Consider the following 21,540-nt stretch of genomic DNA (forward strand, 5'->3'; position numbering starts at 1 on the left):
ACCCTTAGCCTCGATAGAGTACCTTCTTTGCCTTCAATGCAAGAATATTGCAATATTGCTGTTACCTATAGTCCATTAATTACATTACATTAATTTCATTTTCCCCCTATATCACCCTATTCTTTTTTTAAATTAAAGTTAATAGATCACAAGGAATGTTACATTAAAAAATATAAAAAACAAAAAACATAAGAGGTTCCCATATAACCCACTCCCCACTCCCACCACACCATTTTTGTAAATTGTATTTTTTTGAAGATATATCACACAAAAAAATGTTACATTAAAAAGTATAAGAGGTACCTGTATACCCCGCACCCCTCCCACCCCACTCCTCCCACACCAACAACCTCCCTCATCACTGTGGCACACTCATCGCACTTGGTGAACACATTTTGGGGCACTGCTCTCTACACAGATAATAGTTTACCCTGTAGTTCACACTCTCCCCCAGTACATTCAGTGGGTTATGGCAGGATATATAAAGTCCAGCATCAGACCTGAAATATCATTTGGCTACCCCAAATTGAACCTTAAACATTAATACTGTTCTGGACTCTTTCCTTATTCCCTCTGATCAAATTCCTGACTTTGGTGTACCTGTCAAATTTCTAGAACCAGGAGAGAGTTTTCACTTGATCATTAAACACCCAGGATACAAGAGCCTGCCAGAAGGCAAAGCTTGAGTCAAGGAACCCCACCTCATAATGGAGGAGGTCCAAAGATGAATGCAGCCGACCCCAGGATCAGCACTGGAAAGAAGTAAGGGGTCAGAAGGACCACCGAGAAGCATCAGGAAAGGCATGAACCATCAAATTTCTCCACTTGAAAATAAAAAACAAGACCCTTCTGATTTCAGAAAATTTCAAACACATACAAAAGTAGAAAAAACAATATAGTGAAATTCCATGTACCCCACCACCTAACTTCAATAATGATCAACATATTTTCCATTATTATTTCATCTCTCTTCACTTCCTGCCCTCACTTTTTTATTTTCCTAGAGTATTTTTAAAGCAAACCTAGTTACCACATTATTTCAATTATGTGGTATGTATCACAAATGATAAGAGCATTTAAGACCACAATATCACTATCACATCTTTTAAAACTGATGATAATTCATTAATATTATCTATAACTCAGACTGTGTTCAATTTCTGCCTTTATTGCACAGACATCTTTTTATTGTTGGTTTATTCAAATTAGGAACTGTATGCATTTTGGCCAATAGAGATTTGAGACAAATCAGCTAAGTGCAGTGGATAAATTAGAAAAGAAAAAGCCTCTGAACTCTCACATCTTTAGACTTTCTTTTGCCTCTTAAAGTAGAATGGGAATGTGGTGAATTAGTACAGAATGCCACTTTTTAATAATTTAGAAATATGATAAGACTTCTCTGGTATTAAAAAATCAATTATGTTATTTAATCTCTTACTCAATGGTGAGATCCAACTGGATTGTTAGATTATTCAATAACTATCTAGACACTAAGAATATGTTTTCATTTTCTTCTAACCTATTTTTCCTTTTTTATTTTTAGATGCCATATTAAATAAACCATGGAATTACTCCCACAGCAACCCTTAATTATGTATGCTCTAAGAACGGTGGTTGCGTACAGAACAATACAAATATGCTTCATCCCCTATGAAAAATAGCACAGATTTATTGATCTTTGCATTTTGAAAGAAAGAAATGTGAGTAGTCTAAACATATATCATGTGAGACAACTTTTGAAATGTCAATTGAAAATGAAAACTCTAATTCTGTACGTTTTGGGTAAATAATACTGTCCCATTGTCATTGTGTGATTGTTCTAAAGAGCAAATTTTTTAAAGGTTGATAATTTCTTAAATTTGTTAATAGAATATTTTTGTGTATAAAAATGATAGCAAAGTCAAAAGAAGTCTTTCTTACCAAGAAATCAAGTTCCTCATTTAGATTGTGGTACTTATCCAGTTTGGCTCCCAGTAAGATAGGTACATCTTTGACATTCTTGGCTTCATTTGGATCAAAGTCTGTGACCTAAGAGTAAATATATTTGCACTCAATTTCAATACTTTCACAGTCCTTGGAATATGTGACAATAAATCATTTATTGGTCTAAAAATCAGTGAGATCTTCTGCGGTTAGAATCACAGAAGTATAGAACTTAGAGCTAGAAGGACTTCAGCAAATCACCTGCGCTCTCCCTGTCTCAGGTGGGGAAGGAATTATTGGCCTCATTTTTACAGCTAAGGTTAACAGTTTATAGCCAAATAAGATCTTCATACATATTTAAAATTGTGTAATTATCTATATGATTTCATATTTATTTCTATAGCAGCAATATACTATATTTCAAGGTATCTAAGGGAAGAAATCCACAATTTCCACCTGAAGCACAGCACTCTAAAAAAAAACAGAAAACAAAACAAAACAAAATGAAGCTAATCCTAATGACAACACAAGGGTTCAAAATTCAACAAATGAGATTTACTTTACAAGCATGTTTTACCACCCTATAAGAATACAATCCTCCAAAAGTAATAGATTAGTAAGGCCCTGGCTATACCTAGTTCTTTCTCTAGGAAAACATCCGGGCAAGTGCATGCCAAAGCCTGAGTTACTTGTTCCATGACTAAAGCACATTCAAGATTTATAAATTTTTCTAAGACATTTCTGTGACACTTAAATGAATCCTCTTTCATGATTCAGATGAAAACATGTAAAAACTGTCAATAAATAGAAATGCAAGAAGCATAAAAACATGATAGTTTGTAATCTTTTAATATTGATATTATGATCAAAAGGTTTATTACAGCTGTGTTATATGTATTTCCCTCCGTGTTCTCATCCTTTGACAGCTTTATATATTGTCACTTTGCACAATTGAGAGGACATACTCAAGTTCATCGTTGGAAGGTCTTGCCATCTGGAGCAAGTGCATGCTTCAGATGATCCCAAACAACAATCATTCATGTCCCATTTCAACTTTTGTGTCAAGTTTCCATGCTACAATTCACAATTTACTTTTAACCTTATCCAACCATTACACAAAATATTTTTTAAAATGAAGAGTTGCAGTGAGACTGTAAAATGAAAGCCTATACATAAGAAAGTCCAAGGGCCAAAAAACTATTATCCAATTGTGTTTAAATCATCCAAAACCATATTACAAGCCCCAACCAAACCATACAATTCAGAAACAAGCCCAAGTCCATACTTGTACAAGTCATTCTCCTTTACAATGCAACCAGGAGGAGGCAGCTTATAAAATACGGTTTGGCTAGGTTTGCAGGTCAGAGCCAGAAAATAGAGGAGGGTCTTCTACTAACTTCTTTTTTTTTTTTTTTTTAATTATTTATTTATTTATTTTTTAAAATTACGTTATGAAAAATATGAGGTCCCATTCAACCCCACCGCCCCCGCCCCCCACTCCCCCCACAGCAACACTCTCTCCCATCATCATGACACATCCATTGCACCTGGTAAGTTCATCTCTACTAACTTCTTTAGTGGTAAGTTTTTTGCAAGGTTGTCTGAATTTTATTTTTCTTGTTTTTGTTAATTCTGTCATCCAGAAACTTGGAGGGACTGGACTATATACAGGCAAGCTTACAGGTCTAATAACTTCCTTTCTCCTAGGCAATTCCATCACCTTTAATCGGTGGCTAAATTTCGTTAATGGGTTATTGGTTCTATAACTATTTTCTATTTGGTAGAATGAAGTTTCAAAAATAGTGTTGTCAATTATAGATACATAGGCTTCCATCCTTCTAAATTATACATAAGTTTGAAATATTTTGCTCATTACAAGATTGGGATATATTCCTTTGAAGTAAAAATTAACAGTGACTTCTACACTGCTACAGTTGTTGCTCTCCCTCTGACAAATCTAGTTTAGTAACAGAGCTGTCATTAGGCTGAGGAGTTGTTAAAGTGACTGGGAGGATATGTTTCAATTCTCCCCATAGCATCTTATGAGAATGCCTACCATTTGAGACTAAGTGGCATATTCTATAAATGAAGCGATAGTAACTGTGGCTGTCTGCCTAGGTCAAATCAAATATTATTTGAACATTTTTGGCTGACTTCAGGTTTTCTTCAGCTTGTGTGGTGGTTTGGAGCTGCATATACCCCTCAGAAAAACATGCTCTTAAATCTAATCCATTCCTGTAGGTGTGAACCTATTGTAAGTAGGACCTTTGACAGGGTGACTTCAGTTAAGATGTGACCCACCTCATTCAGGATGGGGCTTAATCCTGTTACTGGAATCCTTTATAAGAGAATGAAACTCAGAGGAAGAAAAACACGGGAAGCAAGAAGCTGAAACTCAGTGGAACCGGGAGGAGAAGGGAGAGGCCAGGAGAGGCGGCTTGTGCATTGCCGTGTGACAGAGGAGCCCAAGGACCAAGGCCTGCTGGCAGCCAGCCCACAACACCAGTACTGGGCAAGAAACACCTCCTTGACGACGCCTTGATTTGGACTTTCTCTAAGCCTCAAAACTGTGAGCTAATAGTTTAAAGCAACCCATCGCATGGTATTTGCTTGAGCAGAGCCAAAGAAATGAAAACATTCTTAACTCAATGACGACATACTACAAGGTGCTGAAAAACCACAGTTTTAGGAATTGTTTGAAAAAAAATCTTTCATCAGCATCTTTCTGATTACTGTTTCTTGACTTTGGAACCAACTTTTGTCTTTGTAAGGTCAGTGGCTTCATTTTAGGCATGATGTAACACGGAAAGGTTCTGAGGCTCGGCAAGGGTACAGTTTAGGAACAGTGCAGACTCCTGTGGGCACCGAATTCTGATTTACCAGTAAACACTTTCCATTTTCAAAACAAAGTGATGTTTTTCAATTTGTTGTTTCTCTATTAGCAAGTTAGAGACTCTGAACAAAGCTTTACTTTTAGTCTTTGAGGGGCCCCTTTAGATCATGAAAGGGATATCAAGATGATTTCAGCAGTTTGAGCAAATTCCATGCCAAACAAAAATAGCTTCCCTGAAGGTGTTTAAACCAGCAAGTGCCTAAGGTTTCTAAAAGTTATTCCTAATCAAGAAAGTACTCTTCACATTCTGCTTCCTGAAAATTAGCCAGTTGTCCTGAGTTCTTAAATCTGCTCCTTATTGTTCTGGACTACTTAGGACACAAAAGCTTTGTTAAATAGCCAGAGGAAGCAGTAGTTTCAAGTCTCTGTCACAGCTTGGGTTCCCAGGAAGAGATGGAGGTTTATGTGGAGGACATCTACCAGGGATTTGCTCAGAGTCAACACCTGCAGGGAAACAGAAGGAGCAGGACTGGGCAGAGAGATTGAGATGTGGGCAACAAAAGGCCTGGGTTTTCCTAGCGGGAACTCTGGAGCTAGGATACTTCTGTATCCCCAGATTGGGGTAAAGGTGCTGGACCTTTATAAATCCCCCACCCTTTAACCAGTCATTGAAGACAAACTGCCTTCAGCTGAAGGCAATCCCTAGAGAGGATTACCCTCCCAGAGGCTGTAGTAATAAAGGGTTTTCAATCCTGAAAGGGGCAATCTGGGCAGATCACCCCAACCACCTCTTCAGTATCAGATAATTTTAAATGGTTTCCATAGAATAGAGTGGCTCTTGTTTTCATCTAAGTGATTTGCAGAGTGCATATCCACATTGACAGTGAGTGTCCCAGTTGTCGGGTTTTAATCAGTGGAAACCTCTGCCTGAAATCTGGATTTGTGGACCTTGGGTCACTTGCCTGCCTGTGCCCTCTGGGGCTGCTCCACACCCAGTGCACACTGTGGACGGGCGTGACTGCCAGCTGGCTGTGACATAAGAAAGGAGGACTTTAGGGTTCAAAGAGTCATACAGTAGCCACACAGATACACAATCTCTTCACTTCTCCTAACTCTGAGGTTTGGGGGAAGGAGGTTGAAGTCATAAGACCTGATATTTTTAAAGTTTTAATAAACTTTTCTGTTACTAGTGATAAAGAAATAAGAAATTAATAGCAAAAGATCACTAGCAGGCACTTTTCTCCACAAAACTTACCACTAGCCCTCAATTCTGCCACAAAAAGGCCAATCATGGAACTGTGATCATTTCATTTTATAAAATAACCAGGATTTGGACAACCTATGTCTTTCTAGGTTATATTAATATATTTAAGTGAATTTGTCGTAAAACTAAAAGTTCACATCCTGCTGACAAGGAGCAAGGTATCTTTATGTATGGTAAAGAAAGTACATAATAAATGTTAAACTCACCTCAATAACCTGATCTTGAAAAGCTTTTTCATTAGCAATTAGTTTTCTAAAAGTTGTGATTCTGGCTTTATGATTCAGTAGCTAAGAAAAAGGGAATTTTATATTTAAGAGGAAAGTAAATAAAACTACATTTTAGAATATGTATAATAAAATCATGAAACCACATAGTACAAACCCTGTTCTCCAAGAGATAGAAATATATATATACTGTTTTTATACCTTTTGTGCATAAAAGACTTCACATAGCAGGCCTGAGAGTGCTATCCTTAGAAAGTCATGCTTGAAAGGCTGGACCTTAGCTGGCCTCCGGGACCTTGATTTCAGGAGGGTTCCCACCATTCCCTGATAAAAGCGGCTCACTGGGCCTCATGGGCAATATGGCTTATGCTGTACACTGGCTTTCCTTCTGGGAGTCTGGAATCATGGTACATGCAAGACAGAGGGTTCCCACAGGACCACCTCCCATTAAAAACCTTTGGCACTAAATCTCTGATGAGCTTCTCTGGTAGACAACATTTCACAATTGTGGTGACAATTAAATGCTGGAGGAATTAAGCGTATCCTCGGTGACTCCACTAGGAGAGGACTCATGGTAGTTTGTGCCTGGTTTCTCTGGACTTTACCTGTGTGCCTTTTACCCTTTGCTGATTTTGCCCGGTATTCTTTGCAGCCATGAATAGAACTATATGCTGAATCCTGTAAGTCCTCCCAGAGAGCGGTGCCTGGCATCCCCAACTTATATCTTGATTATTAAAGTCCAGATATTACAATTCTTCTTTAAAGAAACAAATTTGGTTAATGTGGTCTGGATGCAATCTATAATTATTTCTTACTTGTTCATTTGTTCCTTCAGAATAATAATAAATTTTAATATTCAACATTCAGTAAGGTAAAGTCTGTGGCACTGAATATTTTTTTTTTTGCCTTTTATTATCAAAGTGTTGGTATTTTTTAAAGTAGAGAAAAAAAATACATAATGTCTCTCACGTCCTGTAACCATAATCCAGTTCTTACAATGTAATAGCTAATGGCCAATCTCGTGTCCTTTATGTCCCCACACTCACTCTCTCTTCTTCCATCTGCCTTCATTGAATGAAATCACACATACCATATCATTTAATCTTTCAGTATTTGAGTAACACAGAAATTTACCAATAGAACATAAATATCTGAAATTGTATTTCTGTAGCATCCTACTCTGACCCTCCTCTGGACTTATTTTTTTTTAATGTACTTTTCTCCCCGTAAAGATACTTAGATTACATAAATGTTATATAAAAAATATAGGGATGGGAAGCAGACTTGGCTCAGTGGTTAGGGCATCCATCTACCACATGGGAGGTCTGCAGTTCAAACCCCGGGCCTCCTTGACCCGTGTGGAGCTGGCCCACGTGCAGTGCTGATGCGCAGGAGTGCCGTGCCACACAGGGGTGTCCCTGCGTAGGGAGCTCCACGCACAAGGAGTGGAAAGGAGAGCCGCCCAGCGCAAAAGAAAGTGCAGTCTGCCCAGGAATGGCGCCGCCCACACAGAGAGCTGACACAACAAGATGAGGCGATAAAAAGAAACAGATTCCTGTGCCACTGACAAAAACAGAAGCGGACAAAGAAGAACACACAGCAAATAGACACAGAGAACAGACAACGGGGGGGCGGGGAGGGAGAAATAAATAAATAAATCTTTAAAAAAAAAAAAAAAATATATATATATATATAGGTGATTCCCATATGCCCTGCTTCCTACCCCTCCCACATTTTCCCACATCAACAACATCCTTCACTAGCGTGGTACATTTGTTGCAATTGATGGACACATTTTGGAACACTGCCATTAAGCACAGAGCATAGTTTGTTTACATTGTAGTTTACACTCTCTTCCACACAATCTTGTAGTTATGGCAAGATATATAATAGCCTGTATTTGCCATTGTAATGTCATTCCAAAGTCCCAAATATGCCCCCATATTGCACCTTTTTTCCCCATCTTTCCCCTCAGAACCTCTGTTGGCCACTGCCTCCACATCAATGTTAATGGTTCTTCCATTGCTAGAATCATAGTAAGTCTATAGTAGAATACCAGTAAATCCACTCTAGCCCATCATTCCTTCCGCAGTCCTGAGGATTATGGGATGGTGATGTCTAGTCCACCTTTATTGAGAGGGGACTTAGATCTCTGGGCTTATTTTTGAACCCTGGTTTATGAAGTAGTGGCCAGTAGTTCAACAGCATGTCTGCATTTATTCCTTGGTCCTTTTCTATACAGGTGATCTAGGAAACAGAGCTTCCCCAAAACACCTGCATCACATTTCCTATCTACCTTAGCTCAGAGAAGTAATTTCCTAGCAGAGGGCTGAATTTGTTATGCTCAGGGGTCCAGGTTCGAATGAGTTTTTATTCCTTTTAGCCAAAAAAAGTTGTAACTTCTATATTCCTCTCAGATTAAAAATGGCACAATTTAACACCCTGTTATCACCTATACTAGTTAATGTACTAAGTCTCAATTTTACCCCTAAATTTCTGTACCACCATACCAAGAAAAGAATAATGGAAGAAGTTCCAGGAAAGACTTCCCTTACCCTTCTCCCACTTAAGAAGTACAATGATTTGTTTTAAATATTTCCATTATTCCATGTGATGAAGTTTGAAAATGCTACAGAATGTCAAACAATTCCTCAGGAATCAGTAGTACCACACAAAAGTGGAAAAAAAAATCATACCAACTTTTTGTAGATGGGTGAATTTTCCAACACAGACTTATTAGTTATTACACAAGCCAACTGTTGAATAATATATCTTTTAATGAGGGGCGCAGTAAAGCTAATCTGTTCAACAACAACAATGCTTTTTTTAAAAAGCCAAATTTGAGTAAATTCTTTATACTTGTTACCTTTATCTTTGACTATTTTTAAATTTTCACTAAAAATGAAACAGTTTTTAGAATGAAGAATAAATATAGTACCTCTTTGTCTAAAATTTTCTTTTTAAGGTGGAAACTCTTCCATTTCTGCAGCATTATATCACTAACTTTCTCACTCTCTTTGAAATGCTCAGCATCGGGATTGGCGCCATCCTGAGGGTAACAGTTTTCGAAAACAGATTATAAAAAGTTTTCAGTAAAGCTAAATGGAGGAAGAAAGCACAAACAGAAACAAATCTCCCTTCCAAAATAAGTGTATAAACCAAAAGAGATAAAATAATATAGAATTCAAATTTTCAACTTATGACAAGACAGTTAATAAAGGGTTAGTGTGGAAAGTTAGTATGGATTCACACTTGTATAGAAGTTGTTATTGGACCAGATTAGTATAATTGCTGGGATGTTAATACTCAACTAGAACTATTTCTGTTTATACTTTCATATGTATACCCTCCCTTAGCCCAGTTAGTTTACAAATCCAGATTTTAGACAAATTGTTACATTTGACACAATCAGAGACTCTAGCAAGGGAACCCAGAAGGAAGAGAGTGATACCAATATCACCTAGGGGTCAAGAGTGCATGCCCAGACAAGAGTAGAATACACATTCTTTTCAAGTGCACATGGGACATTCTCCAGGATAGACCTGGGGAATTCACTGAAAACCATCAGAGTTCCCAGCGTGCAGCCTGCCCTATGGAATTTGGACTCATGCATCCCCAAAGTTGTGTGGAGACAATTTTATAAAATCTCATAATATTTAAAGAGATCTCCTGTCCGTTCTGATTCCCTAGAGGACCTTAACTAATATACCATATGTGAGACTTGGGCAAGTAACTCAGCAATTTTAAGCCTCAGGTTATTTCTCGGTGTGTGTGTGTACTTGTGTGTGTTTACAGCCCAATAATATGAAGAATGATGCCAGGGTAAAATGAGATAATCCATGAAAAGCAGGGACTACAAACTCAAAAGCCTCCAAGGACAGATGAGTCAGTTGTCAAATATTTGTCGAATACCTGTCTGGAGCTGACCCGTTTTGGGAAGTGGGCCTATGACAGTGAGCAAGGCATCCTGTCTCTGGCCTTGAAGGCTTGTGCTCTAATTGAGGGTGTGGGCGTGGGAATACAGAATAAACAAACAAATGAGGTGGCTGGGATGAGAGAAGACCTCCTGAGGAGAGCGGTGAGGACAGACTCCACCGAAGAGGAAGCTGGTAGAGAAAACAGCAGCCAGCAGAGAAGCTGAGAAAGAAGAGCAGTCACCAGGGAGAGGAGAAAGCCAAGGTAATGTGGTACAGACTTAAATTTGAAGGAGAAAGGTGGGGTGAAAAGAGTTTGCAGCAAAGGACTGTCTGCCCATTTTTCAAATTCCAATCTTTAGAAACAAAACTTTGGGTGGCTATAGTCTTGTGATCCCTGCATCAAATGCTTAGCCCCATTTTGAGCATCCAATAAATGTAAGCACTCCCAAATTTTAACAAACACAAAATAGAGTTTGTGTTGGTTCAGGAATATCACAAACTCATGCCTCAAATTTCAGCTTTGATGGGTGCACTTCAAAACAAAGATAGGTAGCAGAAGGAAAAGGAAGGAACCAAAGAAGTGCTGTACCCTTATATGCTCTCTCATTGAATGTGCAGTCTTTTAATCCCCTGGCAGCAAGTATCCTTCCACCTATTTCAGTCGAAGAAATTGAGGCTGAGAAATGTTACATTACTCAGCCAAGTTCAACAGCTGAGAAGTGGTGAGGCCAGGATTTGAATTCATATGAAACTATTTTTTTTTATTCTACTCTTGTGTGTAGCTCCATATGGCACAGCCCCACACCTCCTGCTAGAGTTATATTTTAGACTGGATTAACAACAAGATGGAAATAGATTAGAGGATATGGACGGCGGGGGCTGGATAGAAGGATTAAAAGGTAAGGGTTGGGGAGCTTTACTTTCTGGAGCAATATTTTAAAAATGCTCAACTATTGATGTGGTGATGAATGCCTCTGTGATTATATCAAAACCCACTGCCCGTACATTTTGGATCATTTGTGTGGTACATGAATATATCTCAGTAAAATTACTAAAAAATAAAAATAAAAAAGTGACCAATAATTAATCACTAGGAGTAGAATGACCCAGAGCACTAACTAGATGGAGAGAGCTGTGCTAAAATTTGAAAAGGGGGAACAGATATGGCTCAAGCGATTGAGCTCCCACTACCACATGGGAGGTCCCACGTTTGGTTCCTGGTGCCTCCTAAAGATGAGCAAGACAGCAAGCTGATGTGGTGGGCAGGTGTGATGAGCTGATGTAACAAGATGACGCAACAGGAGACACAAGGAGGAAAAGCATCATGAGACACAAAAAAGCAGGGAGCAGAGGTGACTCAAGAGATTAGGTGCCTCCCTCCCACATGGGAGGTCCTGGGTTCAGTTCCTGGTGTCTCCTAAAAAGAAGACCAGCACCCAACAAACAGAAACAGCAAATGCAAACAACAAGGAGGTGGGGTGAAATGAATAAATAAAACCTCTAAATAAATAAATAAATTTTGGGAAGAACTAAATGAAGAGTTTCTCTTCTTTTCTATATTACTGTAGACTTGTGGGAATTAGGTTTGGAGAACGAAGCAGTAGGAAGAAAGAAGAGCTGTTTGGTTGGTTTAAGGGTCGGTATTTTATTTTCCATTTTTTCTGCCAAGACTTCATTCTGTCACTTTTTATTGCTTCTCTTGGTTTAGTTGAACCCTGATATTTCCTCCCACCTGATAAAAAATCTGATTTTTAAAAAATTACCGGGCACGTGAGAAGTCCCACCACTAGAGCCAGCAGATTGTGAATTTTGGAGGCCAGTTGAGTTTTTTTCGCATCTGAGGGATTCAGGCTCTCTTCTTCACAAGGTGGGCAATTCAGGAACAAACAAGAATGTATCACTTTGGCATCCTGCAGGCACAAAATCTGCATTTGTCACAATACAGACTAAGAACCCGCATTACCATTTTTTTTCATAAAAAAAGTGTTGAAGTATATCACTCATACATGTATACACAGAAACAATAACTGTATAGTACAAGTTGTGAAATTACAAAACAAAAACAGGGATAATATCATACAGGGCTCCTGTACATCACCCTACCACAAATACCTTGCATTATTGTGAAACATTTGTAACAAATTGTGAAAGAGCATCATCAAAATATTATTACTAACTATAGTTAGTATAGTTTTACATTTGGTGTAATTTTCCTCCAACCCACTCTATTAATTTTTTTTGTTCAAATACCATATAATTTATCTAAAGTGTACAACCAATGTTATATGGTATAATCATGGAGTTCTGCATTCACCACTTCAATCAATATTAGAGCATTTTCATTACTCAAAACAAAAACAAAAAACCTCTATAACACCCATTTGTTAGTGCCAATAATTATAAATCCTATGGTGTGTTTTCACCATTTCTACTCATTTGCAGACATTTACAAACAACTTTTAACCAATTCTGCACAGATTAGGCCTCAGCTTTCCATTCTCTAAACACATTTTTCCTATGGTGACTTATATTCTAGCTATTAACTTCATGAATTTGCTCATTATACTTAGTTCATAACAGCGAAATCATACATTTGTCCTTTGGTGCCTCGCTTGCTTCACTCAACATAATGTCCTCCAGGTTCACCCATGTTGTTATATGCTTCACAACTTCATATCTTCTTTCAGATGAATAATATTCCATCTTGTGTATATGTCATAGTTTATACACTTATTAGTTGATCGACACCTGGGTGGTTTCCATCTTTTGGCAATTTTGAATAATGTCACTATGAACATTAGTGTGCAAATGTCTGTTCATGTCACTGCTCTCAGTTCTTCTGGGCCTATACCTAGTAATGGTATTGCCAGGTCACATGGCAGATCTATATCCAACTTCCTTAGGAACTGCCAAAAGGTCCTCCACAGTGACTGTATCATTCTACATTCCCACCAACAGTGTGTAACTGTTCCTATCTCTCCACATCCTCTCCAACACTTGTAGTTTTCTGTTTTGTTAATGTGGCATTCTAGTAGATGTGATATTTCATTGTAGTTTTGATTTACATTTCCTGAATAAGCAGTGATGTTGAACATTTTTTCATGTGTTTTTTTTGCCATTTGTATTTTTTCTGTAGAAAAATGTGCCGGTCTTTTGCCCATTTTTTAATAGGTCATTTGTCTTTTTATTGTTTAATTGTAGGATATTAGACTCTTATCAGATGTGTGATTTCCAAATATTATCTCTCATTGAGTAGGCTGCCTTTTTACCCTCTTCACAAAGTTCTTTAGTTTGGAGAAGGCCCCATTAATCTATTTTTTCTTTTGTAGCGTGTGCTTTGGATGTAAGGTTTAAGAGACCTCAATCTACTACAAGGTCTTGTAGATGTTTCCCTACATTATCTTCTAAGAGTTTCATGGCCCTGGCTTTTAGGTTTAGGTCTTTGATCCGTTTTGAACTGAGTTTTGTATCGGGAGTGAGATAGGGATCCTCTTTCATTCTTTTGCTTATGGATATACAGTTCTCCAAGTACCACTTGTTGAAGAAACTGTTCTGTCCCAGAAATGTGAACTCCGTAGGCTTATCAAAACTCAGTTGACCATAGAAGTGAGGGACTATTTCTGAACTCTCAATTCTATTCCATTGAGCAATGTGTCTATCTTTACACTAATACCATTTAGATCACTGCAGCTTTATATTACACTTTAAGATCAGGAAGCATGTGTCTTCAGACTTTGCTCCTTTTTTAGGATGTTTTTGGCTATTCGGGACCCCTTTCCCTTCCAGATAAATTTGGTAATTGACTCTTCTATTTCTGTGCAGTAGGCTGTTGGAATTTTAATTGGTATTGCATTGAATCTATAGTTTGAGTAGTATTAATATCTTCAGGATGTTTAGTCTTTCAATCCATGAACACACAATGTCCTTCCAGTTATTTAGGTCTTCTTTCTTTTCTCTTGGCAGTGTCCTGTACTTTTCTGAATACATAGCCTTTACATTCTTCATTAAATTCCTAGGTATTCCAGGCTTTTTGTTACTACTGTAAATGGAATTTTTTTTTTCTTCATTTCCTCCTTGGCTTGCTCATTACTAGTGTACAGAAACACTACTGATTTTTGCATGTTGATCTTCTATCCTGCCATTTTGCTGAACTCATTTATTAGCTCTAAGCTTTGTTGTAGATATTTCAGAATCTTCTAAATATAGGATCATGTCATCTATGAATACTGAGAGTTTTACTTCCTCTTTTCCAATTTGGATGCCCTTTAAGTATTTTTTCTTGCCTAATTGCTCTAGCAAGAACTTCTAGCACAATGTTGGATAACAGTGGTAACAGTGGGCATCATTGTATTGTTCCTGATCTTAGAGGGAAAGCTTTCAACCTCTCCCCATTGAGTACAATGCTGGCTGTAGGATTTTCATATATGCCCTTTATTAAGTTAAGGAACTTTCCTCCTATAACTATTTTTTTTTTATTTTTAATTTTTATTTCTTCCCCCTTCCCCCCAGCCCCAATTGTCTGTCCTCTGTGTTCATTCGCTGTGTGTTCTTCTGTGTCTGCTTCTATTCTTGTCAGCACCGGGAATCTGTGTCACTTTTTGTTGCATCATCTTGCTGCATCAGCTGTGTATGCAGTGCCACTCCTGGCCAGGCTGAACTTTCTTTCGAGCTAGGTGGCTCTTCTTACAGCATGCACTCCTTGCGCCTGGGGCTCCCCTACGCGGGGGACACCCCTGAGTGGCACAGGATTCCTTGTGCACATCAGCACTGCACATGGGCCAGCTCCACACGGGTCAAGGAGGCCCTGGGTTTGAACTGTGGACCTCCCATGTGGTAGGCAGACGCTCTATCCGTTGAGCCAAGTCCACTTTCCTATAACTATCTTTCAAAGTGCTTTTATCAAGAACAGAAGCTGGACTTTGCCAAATGCCTTTTCAGTATCAACTGAGATGATCGTGTTTTTCCTTTGATTTGTTAACATGATGTATTATGTTAACTGATTTTCTTATGTTGAAACACCCTTGCACACCAGAAATAAAACCCTCTTGATCATGGTGGATAATTCTCTTAATATGCTCTTGGATTCGATTTTTTTAAAAAGCAGTTGTATTGAGATATATTCAAATACCATACAATCTATCTCAAGTGTACAATCAATGGCTTCTGGTATAATCACAGTGTTGTGCATTCATCACCACAATGTTGGATTCAATTTGCAAGTAATTTGTTGAGAATTTTCTCCACCAATGTTCATTAGTGAGACTGGTCTGTAATTTTCCTTTCTCGTAGTATCTTTATCAGATTTTGGTATTAGGGTGATGTTGGTTTCATAAAATGTGTTGGGTAATTTTCCCTCCTTTTCAATTTTTTAGAAGCTTTTAAACAGAATTGGTATTGATTCTTCTTGAAATGTTTGGTAGAATTCACCTGTGAAGCCATCTCGTCCTCGACTTTTCTTTACTGGAAGATTTTTGATGACTGATTCAATCTCCTGTGATTGGTTTGTTGAGTTCCTATATTTCTTGTAGAGTCAATGTAGATTGCGCTTTTCTAGGATTTTGTCCATTTCATGTAGTTGTCTGATTTGTTAGCACACAGTTTCTCATAATATTCTCTTTTGATCCTTTTAAATTCTGTGGGGTCAGTCATAATGTCCACGCTCTCCTTCCTGATTTTATTAATTTGCATCTTCCTTTTTCCTTGTTATTTTAGCGAAGGGTTTGTTGATTTTATTGATCTTAAAGAACCAGTTTCTTAATTTTCTTTTTCATTCTTATTTCTGCTCTAATCTTTGTTATTTCTTTCTGTTTGCTTTGGAATTTGGTTTGTTGTTCTTTTTCTAGCTCCTGCAGGTATTAAGTCTTTGACTATAGCTCTTTCTTTTTAAAATATAGACATTTAGGGCTATAAATTTCCCTCTCAGGACTGCCTTTGCTCTATCCCGTAAGTTTAGATAAGTTGTATTCTCATTTTTATTTGTCTTGAGATATCTACTAATTTCTCTTGAAATTTCTTCTTTGACCCACTGAATGTTTAGGGATGTGTTGGGATGTGTTATTCTGCCTCCATATTTTGACAAATTCATATTCGTGAAATTTCCCCTCTCCCACATATTATTGATTTCCAGCTCCATTCTGTTATGATTTGAGAAGGTGCTTTGTATAATTTCAATCATCTTAAATTTAAATTTATTGAGAGCTGTTTTGTGGCCCACGTGTGGTCTATCCTGCAGAAAGATTCATGAGCACTTGAGAAGAATGTATAACCTGTTGATTTGGGGTGCAATGTTCTATATATGTCTCTCAGGTCCAGCTCATTTATCATATTATTCAAACTGTTTCCTTGTTGATCTTGTGTCTAGTTGTTGTAAGGATGTGAGTTGTGTGTTGAAGTCTCCAATAATTATTGTAGAGATGTCTATTTCTCCTTTCAGTTTTGCCAGAGTTTGCCTCATGTATTTTGGGGCACCTTGGTTAGGTGAATAGATATTTATGACTGTTACTTCTTCCTGGTGGATTGTGCCTTTTATTAGTACATAATGGTCTTCTGCAACTCATCACTTTTTTGCATTTAAGGTCTCTTTTGTCTGACACAGTGTAGCTACCCCTGCTCTCTTTTGGTTACTGTTTGCATGATATATCTTTTTCCAGCCTTTCACTTTCAAACTATTTGCATCCTTGGGTCTAAGGTGAGTGTCCAGAAGACAGCATATGGATGGCTAATGTTTTCTTATCATTCTGTCAGCCTTGTCTTTTGACTGGGAAGTTTAATCAATTAACATTCAATGTTATTAGTGTAAATGCATTAGGTCAACCATTTTATCCTTTAGTTTTCATATGTCATATCTTATTTTTGTCTGTCTTTTTACACTTTGCCTACCCTTTCTGATAGCCTTCACTTCTACACTCTCCTCCAAGCCTCTATATCTTGTCTTTTCTTTACTGGCTGGCAGAAGCCCATTTAGTGTTTGTTTCCTTTAGAGCTGGAGTCTTATTTACAAACTCTTCATTTTTGTTTTATCTGTGAATATTTTAAACTCACTCTCATATCTGAAGTATAGTCTTGCCAGATAAAGAATTCTTGGCTGGCAGTTTTTCTCTTTCAGTACCTTAATTATATCGTACCACTGCTTTCTTACCCTCATGGTTTCTAAAGACAAATCTGCACCAAGTCTTACTAGATGTCCCTCATATGTGTTTTGCTTCTCCCTTGCTGCTTTCAGAAATTTCTCTTTCTCTGGCATTTGGCATTCTGAATATTATGTGTCTTGGGTTAAGTCTATTTGGATTTATTCTAGTTGGAATATGTTGTGCTTCCTGGACACATATATTCATGCCTTTCACGAACTGGTACATTTTCAGCCATTATTTCCTCAAATACTCTTTCTGCCCTTTTCCCTTCTCATCCCCCTCTGGAAGTCCCATAACATGTATGTTGATGTGCTTTATGCTATCATTCAAATCTGCTGTTGTATGCCTCTATTGCATTTTTAATCTCATTTATTATTGTGTCTTTTATTCCCATAAGCTCTGTAATTTTTCTCAGCAAGATTTAAAATTTTTCTTTGTGCTTGTCCAGGCTTTTTTCCTCATTTAAAAAAAATTGTTTTATTTTCCTTATTGTTTTTTGTGTTTTTTTTCCTTTTTTCTTCAGTGTCTTTTTTCATTAGGTTCTTCTTAGTGTTTTTTATCTCTTCAGGCAAGTTGTCCTTCACCTCCATGATTTGATTTAGGATATTTGCAGGAGCCTCACTGATTAGTTGTTTCAAGTCCTGTGTCTCATCTGGAGCTTTGATTTGTTCCTTTGCCTGAGTCATCTTCCATTCCTTAGTATGGTTTGTAATTCTTTGCTGACGTCTAAGCATCTGATTATGATGGTGCATTTACTCTGATGTTCAGTTTCTCTCTCTTGCCTAGTAGCTCTGCGCTATCACTGTTCTTTGATTCTTGGTTCAGCTTATTCTAGATATGTAGAATTGACCCTCTTTAATTGCACAAACCAAGCTAAGGACCCAGAAATGGGGTATAGGCCAGTTTCCAAGGGCCTTGGAGAGGGGGGCAGTAAGGGCACCTGATTGCCTCTTAGTAATTTATTTAATATTTTTTCCTTCTTTTCATACATTTTTCTGGTCTGCAAGCAGATAGTGTTCTGAGAAAGACCTCTCAGCTCAGACCACAGATGCCAGGGGAGAATGCATTCAGTATAACTCCATGGATGGGTGGTGCAGAAGCAATGTTCTCCGGGTGGGCCAAGCCTCACAACAAACTTTCTCAGGTACTATTCTCCTTTGGCTAGCCGCACCTGCCCTCCCTGTCCTCAGCAACTAGCCCAGGGCAGAAGGATGGGTGTTTGAGAAGGGAAATTATCTTTAGCTCCCTGCTATCAAGGTAAGCAACGTCCCAGCCGCCACCAGGCCTCAAAGTGTGTGCCCCCTCCAACACGGCAGACAAAGTTTGCTGGTCAAAATCTGAATTTGTTCTAGGCTGTGTCCCTCCCTGTCCCTTCTCTTGGGAAGAGGGTGCCTCAGTATGCAGCTGCCTGCCAGGGGCCTAAGGACCTCCTGCTGTTTTCTCTGAGGGTGGGGAATGGGTGCCAGCAGTTTACTGCTACAGCTTTATTCAGGGGATTTTCCCAGCCAGTCGAGAATTCTTTCCTTCATCATTCTCTCTTCTGGCTGGTGTCTAGCCTTCCCTGGTATCCTTAGCCCCAGAATGGCCCTCCAGATAGTCTCCACCTGTCCTCTAGATATTTTTCTGGGAAAGAAGTGACCCTTCTGCCTCTCTAATCCTCCATCGTCCTAGAAGTTCTTCTGGATTACCTGTTAAGTAAGTTCCTGAATCAAAAGCCAAACCAGGGAAGCGGACTTGGCCCAGTGGTTAGGGCGTCCGTCTACCACATGGGAGGTCCGCAGTTCAAACCCCAGGCCTCCTTGGCCTGTGTGGAGCTGGCCCATACACAGTGCTGATGCACGCAAGGAGTGCCCTGCCACGCAGGGGTGTCGCCCACATAGGGAAGCCCCACACGCAAGGAGTGTGCCCCAGAAGGAGAGCCGCCCAGCGCAAAAGAAAGTGCAGCCTGCCCAGGAATGGTGCTGCCCACACAGAGAGCTGACACAACAAGATGACGCAATAACAACAGAATTCCTGTGCCACGGACAAAGAAGACACAGCAAATAGACACAGAGAACAGACAACTGGGGGGTGGGGAGGGAAGAGGAGAGAAATAAATAAAATAAATAAAACTTAAAAAAAAAAGTCAAATCCTTTAAAACCTTGAGCTATAACTCTCAGACTTTTTGATCTCAGGTCCTCTTACACTTGTAAAAATCAGTGAGGACCCCAAAAGGCTTTTTTAAAAACGTGTGGATTATATCAATATTTACTGTATTAAAATTACAACAAATATTTTTAAATGTTAGTTTGCTAAGTCATTTAATAAACCTGCTACATGTTAACATAATTTTTTATTTAAAATTATCATATTTTCCAAAACAAAAAAAATGAGTGAAGAATGGCATTATTGGGAACAGATGTGGCTCAAGAGTTGAGCACCTGCCTCCCACATGGGAGGTCCCAGGTTCGGTTCCCAGTGCCTCCTAAAGAAGACACACAGACACAATGAGCAGACAACAAGCAGATACAACAAGCAGGGAGCAGATGTGGCTCAAGCAGTTGGGTGCCCACCTCTCACATGGGAGAGTCCAGGTTCAGTTTCTGGTGTCTCCTAAAGAAGATGAGTGGACCCAAGGAGCAGACAACAAGCACAGTGAGGGGAAACAACAAGTGGACAGATGAGAGAACTATCTCAGGGCAGGGGGTGGGGGCAGAATATCTTTGCAAATATTTTTAATGCTGGCTTAATAGAAAACAACTGGACTCTCATATTTGCTTCACACCTTCCATTAGCCATGAGAGCAATTACATCATCACATGTCATGTAGCTTCTGGTAAACTCTACTGTACTGCTATCTAAGTAGAGTGCAAAAGGCAAATAATGTCTTAATATTATTATGAAAATAGTTATGATCTTGCAGACACCCAATGATCACACTTGGAGAACAGTGAACTAGAATTCATGAAAAAAAACAACACTGAAAGCAGGATAAGCATGATTTGGGGGCTATAAAAAGAAATATGAGTCAAGATAAACCAAAGAACTTTACTATTCTTTAAAAGAAAGCTCAAGCAAAAAATTGTATGCTATTCTAAGTTTCTGTACCATTAAACTAACTCACTCAGAGTTCACAAATCTAAAATGTGTCATGATTTGGTTTGGTGCTAAACTTTAGGTTATCTTTGCTCAGGTCAATGATCCTCAAAGTGTGGTCCCAGATCAGCAGCATCAGCACCACCTGGGAGCTTGTTTGGACTTCTCAGGCCACACCCCAGACCCACTGAATCAGAAACGGGAGATGGGCCCAGCCATCCATGATTTAACAAGCCCTCCAGGTGATTCTGATGCAGGTTCAAGTTTGAGAATGACTGGTATAGGCAGTCTTTTCTTCTTTCAAGAGAAAAAAATCATAGAGAGAATTGTTTAAACGTAAGAGAACAGTATTTTCCTAAGGATCCGTAAGGAGAATAGAATGATTTATTTATAAATAATACATACAGCGATTAAAGATTCTTGAAAGTGGATCTACTAAGGACATCTTCAAGGCAACATTTTAGCTCAGCTTAAGTATTATAACAAAACTGAATCTAAAAGCAATTCTACCTTTTTCAAGTTCTGATTAGTCTTTTAATTAATCAGACTTCATAAGATTTTATTCTACACATATTTTAAGGTAGGCCTACAAAACTGAAATAGATTTGCTTCGGCTTGAGAAAATTATTTGCCAGATATCCTTTCAGGTTCTCGGCTGCCAAGAAAGTCATTTGAATTAATTGCAGATAATAAAAAAATTACTGTCTCTTCAAAAATACTATATGAGTTTCTAATGCAGTTTTCAGATGCTTTATAATCTTACAAAACTAATATATAAAACAATAGGTTCATTTTATCTTGTGAACCAAAAATGCAATTGCACTATTTAGTTTTATTATTGAATAGGCAGAATGGTATGAAAAGCTTGAGATCCACACTTAGAAAATCCTTTCTCACAGATAACATTAGGAGTTGCTTCAGGTAATTGGTCACTAGTACCTTCAAAATTCTCAGGTTAGCAGTCATCTCTACCAAAACAATCACAAGAGGTCAGAAATGGCTGTTCTTTAATGTGAGTACCCACGAACCAAAAGAAATGTCTCCAAATCTCTAGTGCATTTTCCATTCTATCACTTCTTTTTTGCTAATGATTCATTCTGCAAACAAATATATGTAAGGGCCATACCATTCTTGAAATCATGGCATACAGAAAGAACTATAAAGCCAATTTGA

The 21,540-nt window shown here is 38.4% G+C and overlaps 1 protein-coding gene across 2 annotated transcripts in view; it reads right to left on the reverse strand.

Annotated features, from left to right (window-relative positions):
- The window catches only part of CAGE1 (cancer antigen 1), a 71,962-nt gene that overhangs the window by 38,405 nt on the left and 12,017 nt on the right, over positions 1-21,540 (reverse strand). For both annotated transcript variants that reach the window (XM_058285194.2, XM_058285196.1), the window contains exons 6-9: positions 11,925-12,071; positions 9,183-9,293; positions 6,227-6,307; positions 1,921-2,028 (exon numbers count right to left, since the gene is read on the reverse strand). In XM_058285194.2, coding sequence (XP_058141177.1) covers positions 1,921-2,028; positions 6,227-6,307; positions 9,183-9,293; positions 11,925-12,071 — 447 coding nt within the window. The remainder of the gene's footprint in view (positions 1-1,920; positions 2,029-6,226; positions 6,308-9,182; positions 9,294-11,924; positions 12,072-21,540) is intronic.

The sequence above is a fragment of the Dasypus novemcinctus genome, chromosome 22, assembly GCF_030445035.2.
Source record: "Dasypus novemcinctus isolate mDasNov1 chromosome 22, mDasNov1.1.hap2, whole genome shotgun sequence".
In the NCBI taxonomy this organism is placed as follows: Eukaryota; Metazoa; Chordata; class Mammalia; order Cingulata; family Dasypodidae; genus Dasypus; species Dasypus novemcinctus.